The 14,462-nt window shown below is 43.2% G+C and overlaps 4 protein-coding genes across 4 annotated transcripts; 2 read left to right on the plus strand and 2 right to left on the minus strand.

Annotated features, from left to right (window-relative positions):
- Window positions 1-213: 213 nt before the first annotated feature.
- On the minus strand, window positions 214-1,942 carry SAMD00019534_058920 (hypothetical protein; the record flags this gene model as incomplete). Its single annotated transcript, XM_012898490.1, has 5 exons — window positions 214-326; window positions 394-1,114; window positions 1,205-1,386; window positions 1,455-1,763; window positions 1,867-1,942. 5 exons carry the CDS (start codon window positions 1,940-1,942, stop codon window positions 214-216), a joined length of 1,401 nt encoding a protein of 466 aa, XP_012753944.1.
- A 6,861-nt stretch (window positions 1,943-8,803) lies between these two features.
- On the plus strand, window positions 8,804-10,699 carry SAMD00019534_058930 (hypothetical protein; the record flags this gene model as incomplete). Its single annotated transcript, XM_012898491.1, has 1 exon — window positions 8,804-10,699. A coding segment is annotated over one exon (1,896 nt), but the record flags the coding sequence as incomplete, so codon positions are not given.
- Window positions 10,700-11,299: 600 nt separating this feature from the next.
- SAMD00019534_058940 (hypothetical protein) lies at window positions 11,300-11,896 on the plus strand (the record flags this gene model as incomplete). The annotated part of the gene is made up of 1 exon (XM_012898492.1): window positions 11,300-11,896. The coding sequence occupies one exon, from the start codon at window positions 11,300-11,302 to the stop codon at window positions 11,894-11,896; it is 597 nt and encodes a 198-aa protein (XP_012753946.1).
- Window positions 11,897-12,491: 595 nt separating this feature from the next.
- Window positions 12,492-14,426, minus strand: SAMD00019534_058950 (hypothetical protein; the record flags this gene model as incomplete). Its single annotated transcript, XM_012898493.1, has 2 exons — window positions 12,492-12,854; window positions 12,918-14,426. 2 exons carry the CDS (start codon window positions 14,424-14,426, stop codon window positions 12,492-12,494), a joined length of 1,872 nt encoding a protein of 623 aa, XP_012753947.1.
- Window positions 14,427-14,462: the final 36 nt, after the last annotated feature.

Below are 14,462 nucleotides of genomic sequence, written 5' to 3' on the forward strand. Positions count from 1 at the left end.
ATAGGAGAGGGAGAGGGAGAGGGATAGGGAGGAAGTTGCCAACTTGTTGTTGTTGATTGGTTGGTGTTGGCAAAGAGGGGAGGATAGGATAGGATAGGATTAGGAGCAGGGCAAAGAGAGCCAGTGTTGTTGATTGATCGTGAATGAATGAACAGTATAAGTTGTAGTTGTTATGTTTTGTTGTGTATAGTTGTGATTGAATGAGGAGAGGACTTAGTTCGTTGCTGAGAAGAGATACATTGAATTGCTTGTGCCCAATGCTATGAGGTTCTCAGTTGGATGCCATGAGACATGCAATGCTTTCTTTGTGAAGTCCAGTGATAGGTCTAATGTGACAGGCAAAGTGTCAGTTTGATTGAATGATTGAATGAATGAATGAAGAATACTACATACCTGCCATTGATCTGGTCCTTGGCCTGTAGGCATTCCTGGATGCCTCCATGAAGACGTCTTGTTTAGAGTCGCGCTCATAGATGTGGAAGAAGTTGTTATAGGAGCCTGTCAACATCTGCGAGCCGTCGTGGTTGATGGCACACTCAAACTTGTCAAAGATGCAGTCGTTCTCGTAGAGGTCGCACAGTCTCGGACGAAGATAGTCGTGTATCTGGATGGACTTGAGCGGACGGCTCTCCATGTTGATGTCCCACAGCTTGAGCGTCAAGTAGTCGCGCGACAAAATGTAGCGGCCGTCTCGGCTGAACTTGATGTCGGAAATGGAGGAAATGATCTCGGAGAAGAACGACTTGGTTGAGGGGTCGTCGGGCTCCTCGAACACCTTGCTGTGCTGGTCGCACAGCGCCGACGATCGCAGGTCTCCCAGCTTGATCGTACCCTTGCTTGAACTGTACATAAATATATTACACGATGTCGGGTGGAACTCGGCGCTGGTGATCACCTCGGTCAGGTCCTCCATGTTGGTCGGCTTGATGTCCACTACGTTGAAGCACTCGTGGTTGTTGTTTAGGTTCCACAAGTGGATGCGGAGGTCGTCCGATGAGATGTACGTCTCTCCGTCCGAGTTTAGTGATATCGAGTTGATATGATAGGCATGTGCATTGGCATACACCTTCTTTGGAAAGGCTGTTGTTTCTCGCGTGGTCGTCAAGCGAGGTATCTATTCATTCATTCGTTTGATTGAGTATGTTTGAGTGAGTGAGTGTCATGTGATTGATTTATTGATTGATTGATCACTTGTCATCCTTACCTTAAATATACTATTGTTATTATTATCATCGGTCATACTATCTATACTATTACTGTTACTGCTTCCATTATTGTTCTGTATACTTATATGATTGTTGCCACTGCCACTACCATTTGACAATGTTGTCGATGACAGTTGCTTCACTTTCTTCTCATATACCTTCCAAAGCTTAATAGTCTTGTCTGTTGATTGTGTAATGTACATCGTCAGTCAATCAATCATACTCATTCAATCAATGAACATAACATACCATTGGTTGTTAGAAGGAAGTGAGCATCGAGTTGCTTTGGATACCATTTGATCTTGTTGATCTTCTCCTCGATCTCTAAACTCTTTAGGTAGTCAAACTCTGGCTGATGGCTTTGAAACTCGCAGTAGAACTTGTATTCACATCGGCTTGACTGTTGTTGTTGCTGTTGTTGTTGTTGCTCCTCATCATCATAGTTGTCATCGCTATCTGATCCATGTACACGCTCAAACAACACCACTCTTCCACTCCTATCACCCGCTGCAATGTAGTCTCCAGTATGATCAAACTCAATCGCAGACACTATATCACCTGTTTCATTCATTTATTCGTTCGTTCATTCGTTCATTCGTTCGTTCATTCGAGTAAGTACAATGTGCAGCATGCTCTCATGATGATTGATTGAATAACATACCATCTGATACATCTTCAGCGGGATTCCTATTCCCAAACATCTGACTAAACTTCCATTCCAAAGCTCCCTCTGACATTGTATGTGTATATGTGTTCTCGCTTGAGTAATTCGATTATCTGTATATAATGAAGAGTTGTTATATTGCTACTGCTGCTGCTGCGTTTGGTCAACCCCTGCTACTACTGTTGCTGATGTTTTTGGTGTTGTTGCTGCTGTTGATGACAGGAATGTCTTCCAAAGAGTAGATTGAAGTGGAATGAATGAGTAGAATGAGTGAATGAATAAGTTGAACAATTGAACTATATTATTATTATAGTTTTGTAGTTATTGTTTGTTTGCTTGCTTGCTTGCTGAGATAGATGTTTGTATCTTCACCTCTGGTCAGGTATCATTCAGTATGCGTTCGTGCTCGTGTTTGTTGTTCAAAGAGGTGTGTGTTTGGAGCGCAAGTTAGTGAGCGTGAGTGAGAATAGAGATGAAAGGAGTGTGTCGCCTGTGGGTTTGTCAGTGTGTTTATTCGTAGTGTGGTGTTTGTGTCAATTTTAATTTATTTATTGGATGCTATCGGCCACCCAACAAAAAAAGTGGGTGATTCAAAAATTTGAACTTCCTTTGAATGAAGTTGATCAAAAATGGTAATGTTGGAATCATTCCAATCAATCAATCAATGTGTTAATTTTAAATATACATATTTATTACTTATTATTACTTTGCTGAGATTGATACCTTTTGGTACTCATTGATATCCAATGCTTTCTTTCCATTGCTGTTGATTGAATCCCATATCCAGAGTGGATCGATTACGACTGCTTTGGCATTCTCTTTTTGGAGAAGACGTATGAACTCTTTCTTGGACTCGGATGTGATGATGTGTGTGGTGGATGGTGTGATCGTGTCGGTCACATCACCATTGAATGCCACAATGTATCTCTTCAAAGTCTCCATGTCATTGACTGTCTGTGGATGCATGTATAATACACACTCTGAGAACATGTTGGACAAGTTCACCTTGGTTGTTGTGGCCTTCTTTCCAGTGGCACTGTTGGTGCCATCAGTATCATCACCATCATCATGCATGATATCGCCATGGTCCTGGCTGTAGTCTGGATTGGTGCTGTCGTGGAAGAGATACTCGGCCTCGTCCATGATGTGGTCCTCTTGGAAGCAGTCCTCGATCCAGTCCGACTTGACAATGAGGCCGCCCAGACGATCGACGTGTGTCGACAGATCGCATGGCGCATCGCATATCAAATGAGTGGTCTGGCCAGCGCCGTACGCCTTCCAGCTCGTGGCCACCTTGCCGCCAAATGATATGATGATGTTCTTCCACTTCTTGACCTGGTCCACTGGCAGGTTGCTCGCAAACACACAGTTGACATTGGCAAAGATTGGATTGAGTGGGATGGCTTCTTCGCCATTATCATTGCTGTCCTCGAGTGGTCGCTTCGAGCTTGTCTTGGTGCTGGCACCATCCGATGCCTTGCCAGCTTTGGTCGACGACGATGGCGCTGAGCTACTGACAACGGGTGAGTTGTCGTTTGAATGTACAAACACTTTGGTACCCTTCTCGTGCAGCTTGGAGACGTAGAGCTCCTCCAGGTCGGTCCATTTGATGCCTGGGAAGTTGGGTTTGATTGCATGAACCGACTCGATCTTCTTGTGCTTGCAAATGGATTGGGCCGCGACTAGAGCCTCTGTGAAGTCAGTCAGCGAGAACATGTAGCTCTCGCCCTTCTTTGTTGGCGACATGATGCACGACATGTTGCAGACATATATCTTCTTGTCGCCATTGTCCACCTTGGTCGTGCGTATCTCGCCCAATGGCAACACCGACTTGGCAAACTCCTCCTCGACAATCTTCCACTTGCCGGCGATTGCGCCTGGTATGCCAGAGTTCCTCCACTTGCCACTGTCGTCCGTATAGTTGATGATCATTGTGCTAGTGCTCTCATCCTTGTTGAATGGGTCTGTGATGTCGCCCTTGATGTAGTTCACCTTGCCTGTCAACTTGGGACTGTTTGTACTTGATGTAGTTGATGTAGTCGATGTGGTTGATGTTGTTGATGTAGTTGATGTTGTGGTCTTTGCCTTCTTTGTTGTTGGACCTGTTGTGGCAGCCTTGGACGATGTCTTGCCCTTGACAGCTGGCTCATCTTCGTCGTCTGAAGGGATGGCAACGATCTTGGCATCCTTGGCCAGATGCTTGAGCTCCTCAAACTTGGTGTGTGATTCCCAGTCCTTGTCCTTTCTGATCTTGATGATTCTTGGGAAACGCATGGAGAAACCAGACGTGTGATGTTTGGTGCCGGTCAGCTCAGCCGACTCAATCTCAAACACCATAGCTTGCTTTGGATCATTCACGATGAAATCTGGCGCATAGGCCCTGTTGAAGTCGAGCCAAGCAGGCACCTTGGACGCGTCCTTTGATATCTTGGTCATGGTCTTGTTGACGATTGGCTGTAGCTTGGCGATGGCCGTGTCGTCCAGACCACCACTGACCTTGCACACGGTCTTGTATGTCTTTGATTCCTCATCATACGTACACATCAGGAACACAGTGACCAATCCACCACTCGTGCCCGTTCCGTAGTATCCTCCCAGCGCCAACAGATCAGCAGTATCGGCCATGCCACTGATGTAGTCCTTCTTGACCTTGATCCAATGTCTGCAGCCTGGCTCGTAGACGCTGTCAGCATCCTTGATCACCAGACCCTCCAACTTCTCCTGGAATGTCCTGTTGAGCAATGCGGACAGCACACTCTTGTCCTTCTGGCCAGCAATGTGGGTGACCTCGGACAGCTCGATTCTGTGCTGCACGATGTTGACGTTCTTCTCGAGGATCTCTCGACGCGTCTTGAGTGGCAGATGCAGCAGCGACTTGCCGTTGAGGTATAGGATGTCAAAGAGGAACACACACACGGTGGCATCGGTGAAGCCCTTCTTCTTGTGGATGCCAAGAGTACCGAATGGCAATGGCTTGGACGTAGTGGTGTCCATCAGAAGGATCTCACCGTCCAGGATGATGCTGTTGGCGTTGGTCGACTTTGGGATGTAGGGCAACACTTGCTCCACCTTCCATGACTGTACGGGCTTGAGGGTTACGACTGTAGCACTTGTAGCCTTTGCCGTCCTTGTGCAGCTGGATACGCTCGCCATCATACTTGATCTCGGCAAAGAACAGCTCACTGCAGGCCTTGATTACGCCATCAACACTCTTGATTGCCTTGGGCAACATTGGTTTGATTGGCGTCATCAGCGACACACTAATGTCGAGCGATCCGGTCTTTAGCTTGTCACCTGCCTTGTTGTTCTTCTCAAAGCCCTTGTTCCTGATCGTGTCGATCACTGCCTTTAGATTGTTGGCCTGACGATAGGCGTCCATGGCCTGTGGATGCAGGCCATCAAAGAAGAACTTTGCGCCCAGGTTTGTCTTGAGGTCAGAGTCGATGATACGATGCACTGTGCGCCAATCGTGAGGTGTACAACGCTTGATGAACTTTGATATAACTGCTACTTGATCATCAAACTTGGACACCGTTGTCAGTTTGTCCAAGAATGCATCCACCTGTCCCAAAGTCAATATTGACTTGGTTGGTACATTGTTCTGTTCTTTATAATACTATGTTGATTGATGTGATGTTTGAAACCTTAAGGTTAGTAAACTTGATTGATTGAATGATTGATTGAATAAGTGTAGGATCGTACTTTGTAACCTGTTTGAGTGACATCACCATGGTCAAGATCAGCAATCATATCATCAAGGTCTGCTGACCATACCTCTGCGAGGATCTTTATCATTTGCTTGTCTCCAATCCTAAAGACACGCTTATCCTCTTTGACCAAAAGTAGTTTGGCCAATAGATATAGGTCACCCCTATAGATATTCAGTAATGATCAGTCAGTAATCCACACATGATGGTCAAACAAACGACTAAGCCTTCCAACAACAGGCTCATCAGATAACATAACATACTCGAACTGATCTACGAACTTGGCAATCAACTTTGATTTGCCTGAATGTGTAGACTCATGCTCCAAAGCAACACAGAGCTTGTAAAAGTAGAAGAATGATCCTGTTTTGTCCTCCATGAATGTATGTATGTATGTATGTTGATGATAATGTAATTGTATGTATATATATATATTAAGTATTTATGCTTTCTGTTTTGGTAATAATGTTTGCCTCATAATCGATCTTGATAAATGTGAGTCTGATTAAGCTGCAGAATGAAAAAAATCCACATTTCTTTGAAAAATCGAGTTCTTGTTAATTAGGTGGTTTGATAATTGTCCATTCTTCAAGAACATTGTTTTTTATTTCCAAAATACAACAAAGATTGATTGGTTGAAAACCAGACTTAGCAGGATCATTCTACTATTAAGAGCTCTATATTGTTTTAGTCTATTAATAACACCAGTATGTGGGACAACATTCAGGAAAATCTTATGTGTCATCTCCAGGAATGACTCGACATCCAGGATAGTATTCGGGTCCAGTACACCCCTGAATAAAATATTCTCCATCATTATTATCTATACTAACCAAACACTCCTTTCTTGAACTAACTAATCCTAGATTTATGAGTACTGACAAACTAATTTAATTATAAAAATATAACTTTTGAATCATTATTATTCATAATTATTAATATTAACAAAATAGTAGTATTATTATTTCTAGAGTAATATATCATTATCATTATATTTACTATTAATAATATCAATAAATCAATCAACAAACAATTCAATACTTTCCAGTCTACTGGTACATGTTAAGTTGAAATTAATTATTATTTATTTTTATTCTATTATAATTCCACCGACAACAAGCTGTCTCTACACCAAGAGAGAAAAAAGGCAATCAATCCTCTTCTTGCATTTTTGACTCACAATCGTAAGATGGACAACAAGCTGGATACTCCAAAGAGTTATCACGATGAATGACAGCACAACTTTTATAGAACTTGGGACGATCGTCACAACCAAAAATATTAAATAGTAAAAAATTAAATAGTAAAATGTATGGTGGAAGACAATATTGTTGCAAAATTCAATATTTACAAAATAAATACAAACTTGTAACTAATCAATCCAAGATTTATTATTATTATTGACATAATAATTAATAATATTAAAAAAATTGTATTCTTTCTATAATTATTGATCATTTTGTAAATATTTATATAATATCTGAATGACAAAAGACATTACTTAGTACTATGGTAGAGTAGACAGTTTTAAAAAACCATTATTTTATCTCTACCAAAGTGATTTGGTTTATTGATTCAATTATAAACTAACATAGGCGCATTCGTAGGAAGGACAACATTCTGGATATTCCAAACTGTTATCTCCAGGAATGACCTCACAACCTTTATAGAAATCGGGATCAGCACAACCTTCGAGATCATGGCCGCCATCCCATAATGATACCTTTGAACACTCTTCAAAACTTGAACTAACTAATCCAAGATTTATTATTGATATACTAATTATTAAAATTAATAAGAGAATATTATAATTTCTAAAAGATAACATTTTATTTATCTATTTATATATATTATTATTAATATTAATATTTAGATTGAATAACTTGATATTTATACATGTAGATGTATTGGAGATATATAATATTTGTAAATTGTTTGAGACGACCCCCAATGATTGAGATAAATTTATTTTCCAGTCTACATGTAATTGAACAAATTCAATAACTTTAATGATTGTTACAACAATCACCAATATTTGTAAGATGAAATGAATTAATTTATTCAATATTGTAGTTTGAGGAAAATGACAAACATTATTCCAACCTAGATGGGATGGCACTCTGGAACAATTAGATTAACAAAAGTCTCTAGAATTACAGGCAGCAAATAACATATTAATGGGGATTACATTATCTTCTCTCAAAGGACATCCCTGATTGAATGGTCTCCATCCTAAACATTGATAATAAATATATATATATATATATAAGTATTAGTATTATATACTAATATATACCTGATTAATATATCTTTGAAATTACCTGACATAAAACCATTCCTTGAGAAATAGAACTCATTCTCTCCAAGGTTCTGACAATTGTGTCTGGTCCAGAGGAAACCAATGGCATCGTTTCCACCCCAGAACTCGGTTTGCCAAGTGTGACAGTTGGCATAGTTCACTTGTTTAGTCTGATCAACGTAAACTCTATTGTTATCCATTGCTCTAACTCTAATGAATGATGAATATCTAGACATACTAGTCTCGAGACATCCATAAGTAGAATGTAGCATACAACATAACACTAATATTACTAATAATTTGTTCATATTTGATTAATTGATTGTTTGATTGATTGAGTGATAGTTTTACAGATCCGAAAGGAAAGGAGTTTAAATAATAATTGGTATAACATGATACTATAAAAATATAGAACGTACATATAAATATACCTTTTATTGTGACTTTCAAATAACCTTCAACTTTCGTTTGAGATATTTGTTAGTCATTCACCTAAAAATGATGATCTTTATTTTCCTCTCTCCGGTCCAAAGTGTCTTTTCAAGCTTTACATTATAGTATAGGCCTTGTTTATCACTTTTAGTACAATCATCAATAATAGGTTCCAAAGGGTAATATTGATTGATTCGGTCTTGACCTATAACTATCCATTAATTCATTCATTCACTCATCAAAAATCAGATAAACACAAATGGATCTTCAAGGAACCTAATCCTAATAAATCAATCTAATAATATATAATAGATATTAATAAGTATTTGCGATCGATCACCAGTATCTACGGAACCATTCCAAGTGATAATCAATCCCATAATTTAAACCTAACCCCCACCTCCCCATTTGTAACTTCAGATTCTTGATTGTGTGCCCCTTCACTTAAAGTGCATCACTTCACACTTCATTTATTAATAATACACTTCAAAGACAAATGATGTCGATGATGAGCATGGACACATCATCTGACGGTGATGGAGACGCACAAAAGAGATACGCATTGTTGGTTACAACTATTGGTTGGCTGGTGGTCGAGTTGGAACTAGAGCGTGCCGCGCTGACATGTGATCGCTTTGTCGAACAGGTTCAGGCCAAGCGCTACGTCGACACATTGGTGCATCGCATCGTAAAGAAGTGGTTTGTTCAATGTGGTCGATACTCTGTCAAGGGAGAACAACAACAACAACAGCCGTCATCTCAATCGGGGCCGCCTGCAACTCCCGTCCGCAACAGCGGCAACACTATCACCACCGCACCAACACGACTACTATCATCGCCCACAGTATCTCTGTTGGACCAACAACATACCACATCAAACAAGAGCAATGGCTCGGGCGAGCATGATACCAACACCTCGACCGCACATGAGGACGCGGACATCCAGATCAACGATGACAAGCTGTCGCACTACTTCAACGAGGCCGAGCCGAATGGAAGCAACACGCAGATGGCCGACATGTTGACACAGAACGAGATGAATGGACTGGTGTTCAACAGTCGTGGCTTGGTGGCACTGGGCGCATACAATCAGCTGATCATCACGCTGGACTCGTGTGACGCGCTGAACGGCAAGTACCCGATAGTGGGCCGCGTGCACCCATCAACCATGCGCACTCTGCTCTTCTTTGAGGCGCAGCCAGTGAACCATGACAACTCGCCCTACGAGCCCATACTCATAACTGGCATACATCTACTGAAGGACCTCGAGAGCTGCGAAGCCTTGGCTCAGACATCGACGGCGCCTGCGCCACAAGCCATGACCAACTCTGTGCCCTCGACACCACGCCTTGGCAGCGCTGAGGCCGATCAAACACCAATCAAACGTCCTCTCGATCACTTTGATTCGACGCCAGTGCTCAAACGACTCAAGACCAAGATCATGACGGGCCTGATCAGGACCCCGTCGCGGCCCAGCATCGACACGTTCAACACATCGATGCTCGGCGGTTCGCCCATGGGCTTGAATCGCAGCATGGGCATGAACCGCACAATGTCACTTCCAGTCTTTAACGAATCAGTCAAACCAAAGTGGCCCACGCGTCTGGTGATCGTGCGACACGGTCAGTCCGAGCAGAACGCCGCGCTGGACATCCTGCAGGACGATATCGACACACTGGCATCGGTGCGCGACGCCGATATCCGACTCACACCGATCGGCGAGTGGCAGAGCCAGCAGACCGGACGCTACCTCTCGACGATGGAGCCGTTCGACATCTGCTTCACATCGCCCTACCTGCGCGCCATCAACACGGCCGACAACATCATCAAACACCTGCCCTACCGCCTCAAGGTATACAAGGATAATTGGCTGCGAGAGAAGGAGTTTGGCAAGTGGCATGGTCTGACGGAGAAGTCGATCCGCGAGAAGTTCCCAGACGAGTACGTTATAAGACTGCGCGATGGCAAGTACTGGTACAGGTTCCCGGGAGGCGAGAACTACCTGGACGTGGAGATGCGCATACATTGCTTCCTGGAGAAGCTGTCGCGTGACTATGCCGGGCGATCCGTGCTGGTCGTCACACATCAGGTGCCGTACAAAATCTTCAGAGGACTATTCCATCATCTGGACGAGCAAGGTTTGCTGGCATTGGAGAATGTGCACAACTGTGGCATCCAGGAATACATACTCGACACGTCCAAAGCACCCGAGGGGCGAATGAAGCTCAAACACTTTAATCTCAAATCATACAACATGGACGAGTTGCCAGCTGATATCAAGGCCAAATGCTCTGGACAACAACCACATCATACCAACGATCATCCTGGCGCATCGTCAACAACATCAACCACAACAACCACATCAACAGCAGCACTTCATCAACAACATCACTGATTGATTGATTGATTGATCACTGATTGATTTAGTGTTCACGGTAATCAACAATATCATGTGATTGGTACATTGATTGATAGATTGATATGTTGGATGTAAGGTCCACAGTTCGACAATAAAGATGGTGCCCCTCTTGCCTCGCCCCTGTGGCTGGCCAGCTGTGCCCTCCTCCTCCATCTCGGGAGGTGGATGTATATATATACATGATCATACAATCATATAATCAATGTCACTGACACCCAAATGGGCATGCCCCAGCTATCCTACTTGTCAGCCAAGTGTGAGTGAGGACTAAACGTTCACATGATTGGTGTGCGCAGGTGTGAGCGAGTGTGTATGGGGGTGTGTGCGTGTGGTGTGTGAGTGTGTGTGTGAGTTGGTGTGTGAGAGTGAGTGTGTGAGTGTGTGTGAGTTGCACCAACTTAGTTCTAACAAGATGTTGCTTTCAAGTCTATGGTCTTTCATTCATTCAATTATTGGTATCCTATGTTAACATTAACATAACACCATTCACATTCATTCATTATCTTATCTCTGTACATAACATACTTATAACAAACTAATCAAAGACAAACAACAACAACAACTACAACAAAGATGAGCTCCAAATTAAAGTGTGCATGTGAACATGCCAACTGTGGTATGCCCTATGCCAGAAGGGACAGCAGGACCAGACATTACAAGACGAAACATGCTCAGGATTGTGGTGATCATTGTGCTTACTGTGTGTCAAAGCGAGCATATGGCCAAAGAATAGGACATACAGACTTGTCCTCAGAAGATGACCAAAACGAGTCTACCATCTCATCAGACTACAGCACATCCAGCGAAGATGATAGGACAATGACCGTCATCTCATCAAACACACAAAATTACAACAACAATAACAACAATATTAGACGAAGTAGCCACAACAAGGACAACAAGAAGGACGAGTTGATGCAGGTGCTTTACTCATACATCAAGACCCACACCACATTGCCAATGCCTCCAGCCCAAAGGACCACCACACCAATGGTCCACTACCCAGATGAAGAGGAGGAGGAGGATTTGGAGACACTGTACAAGATTGGCCAGGCTTTGGACCGCGCCCAACTAAAGAAAAGATTCCAGGAGCTCAAGGCCTACATTGACAACGACGACATGCACCTTTTTACCAAGTGGATCACACAAACAAGCCCTAAACAAGCTTAGCTGTTACCTGCTACCATTATCTATGTAACTCTCATAAGACTCTGGATTGATCAATCCAGTAGTTGTGTTGTCTTTTTTATTCTTGTTGTTGTAGTTGGAATGGATTGAGTAGGGATGATGGATGATGGATGTTGTTGGACTTTGGACTGATCAGGTGTTATTCTTATTCTTTGTCGGTTGTCTTCTCCTTCCTCTTTCCTCTCTTCTTGGGCCCTACTGCCACTTTATTGATATACTCCTTGGGTATTATATAACTATCTTTGTTCTCAATAAGCTTAACTTGAAACGGATTATTCTTTATAACTCTATGATTCGATTTATCTTGTAATCTATCACGATTAAGTACTATCCTTGTCTTCATTATTAGTTATAACTCATAATACTACTACTACTACTACTCATCATATTCGTGTCCACAGCCCACAAGATGAGTTTGCCAGTGAGGCCTTTGTTTGGACAAACAAAAGTCAATCAAAGTTATGGCCTCATACAAAGGAGGACCCAATAATGGATTGATTGACTTTTGATCAAACCAACATAATGTATGTAAGGTATACAAGTGGATGGATGGCAGCGTTGACGACTACCATTTGCTTCATTCTCTTCGCTTTTTCTTTGATCTTTGGTCATCGATGTTCTCTGCTGACAGAGATGAACGCTTAGCCAGCTTGGAGAACTCTCGCCTCGACTTGCTTTCATCATCGCTCTTAATGATTCCTTCTTCGTCACTCTCCTCGTTCGACAGGAACTCTATGAACTCCTTGAATATACGCTCGCGCTCAGATTCATCTTCCAACTCCTCAAACTCTGGCCTGCTCGTCAATGTAGGTCGCACCTCAGACCAAGTCGAGTGCTTGCCAATACTCCTAGTCTCTTGAAGCAACACCTTAAAGTTGCCAATGGCGTCCTTCTTCCTCTTTTCCACATCCTTTGCTCTTCTCTTTTCCCTGTCCTCCAACTATGATGATGTGGTAGTGCGTTAGAAGTGATACGATGGTACATGCAAGATATGACAACTTACATATTCGAGGAATGGAGGAATGGATGATTGTGATAAGATTGAGAATCGCTCATGCTTGGATAAAGCTTGCTTCAGCTCTTCCAATGTGGTCTGTTTGGGAATGAATTGGAAGTTGAGGTCCTTGATCATGTCCCTCAGTCGATCAAAGTCACGCTCGAAGCGAATGGTCATCTCCTCACGGAAGTCCATGAACAACTCCAGTGGCGACGAGCCCGTTGTCTGTGAGGCCAAGTTCTCGAATGTTGGATGTGTTCCAAATCGCTTGTAGAACTGCTGCCAATGTGTTGTAGGTTGCAGCTCTCCAGCCATGTACTGCTCGAGCATAAAGTCGCGGAATAGGTCTCTGTGCTTGCGCGCTTCGCGTCTAAGTCTTTCGCGCTCCTTGCGCTGTGTGTCCTCCTCCTTCTTCTCGAGATCGCGTATATACGATTCAAAGACACAGAGCACATCGTATTTGTCCATCTGTTGATAGAGCGGATCATTCTCGTAGTGCTCCTTGAACTTGCTCCACAGTGTCTTCAAATTGATGAGGTCGTTGGTTTCGAGCTTGGCTCTCAAATTGCGCATTGTATCGCGACGTAGGTTGTCGCGGTCGTCCTTCTCACGCTTCTGTATGTCCATGACGTAGGTGCGGAAGAGGTCCTCACGCTCTCGCTCCGAATCGACCGCCTCCCATTTGGAGTCGCCATCAAAGTAGAGTTGAGCGCGCAGCCAAGTCATTGAGGGCGAGACCTCGGGTGACTCGCGCAGCATCCTGACCAGCTCATCGCGGCATCTCTTCTCCTTTCTGCGCTTCTCCTCATATTCAAACACCTTCCTGTCGCCCAGATACTCTTGGAATGCCTGTTTGCGCTCGCTCATCGTCTTTAGCAAATGATATCGCTCGTCGTTCGCCACGAGCTTATGTGCCTTCTCAAATGACCAATTGGAGGCTACATCCGCCTGTTGTAACATGTCCTTGAACATCTTGATTGGGTCTCCAGATGGTTTAGATGATTCATTGTTGTTATTGCTGTTGTTGTTTGATGTTGATAATGATGTCGGTGAAGATGTGGACTGTGTCTGTGATGATGTCGATTGTGATTGTAATTGTGATTGTGATGAGGTGAGTGTAGGTGATGATGTCGAGACTGATGATGAAGATGAGGAAGATGATGTCTCCTTTGTCGCTGCCGGGGCTGCAGCTGCTGATGAAGGCGCTGATGAGGAGGATGATGGTGCAGCATTGGTAGAAGGAAGCTCCCATGATGTCTCATTGGTGATAGTGTTGTGATAGTACTTCCTGCCTGTCTCTGCATGTAAATACTCCTTCCAATGTGGTGGCAGCACTGTAGATGAAGATGATGATGTGGCCGATGCCTGTGCAGCATGTTGTTGTTGTTGTTGATAATGTTGTTGTTGTTCAAACAATCTCAACTCTTCCGGCTTATCCCAAACAGACTGTTTAGTTCGTCTGTTATGATAGTACTTCTTTCCATCTGCATGTGTATGTTCTGCCCAGTCAGACATGCCTATGACTATGTATATGTATCTATTCGTAGAATG

The sequence above is a fragment of the Acytostelium subglobosum genome, assembly GCF_000787575.1.
Source record: "Acytostelium subglobosum LB1 DNA, scaffold: scaffold11, whole genome shotgun sequence".
Classification (NCBI taxonomy): domain Eukaryota; phylum Evosea; class Eumycetozoa; order Acytosteliales; family Acytosteliaceae; genus Acytostelium; species Acytostelium subglobosum.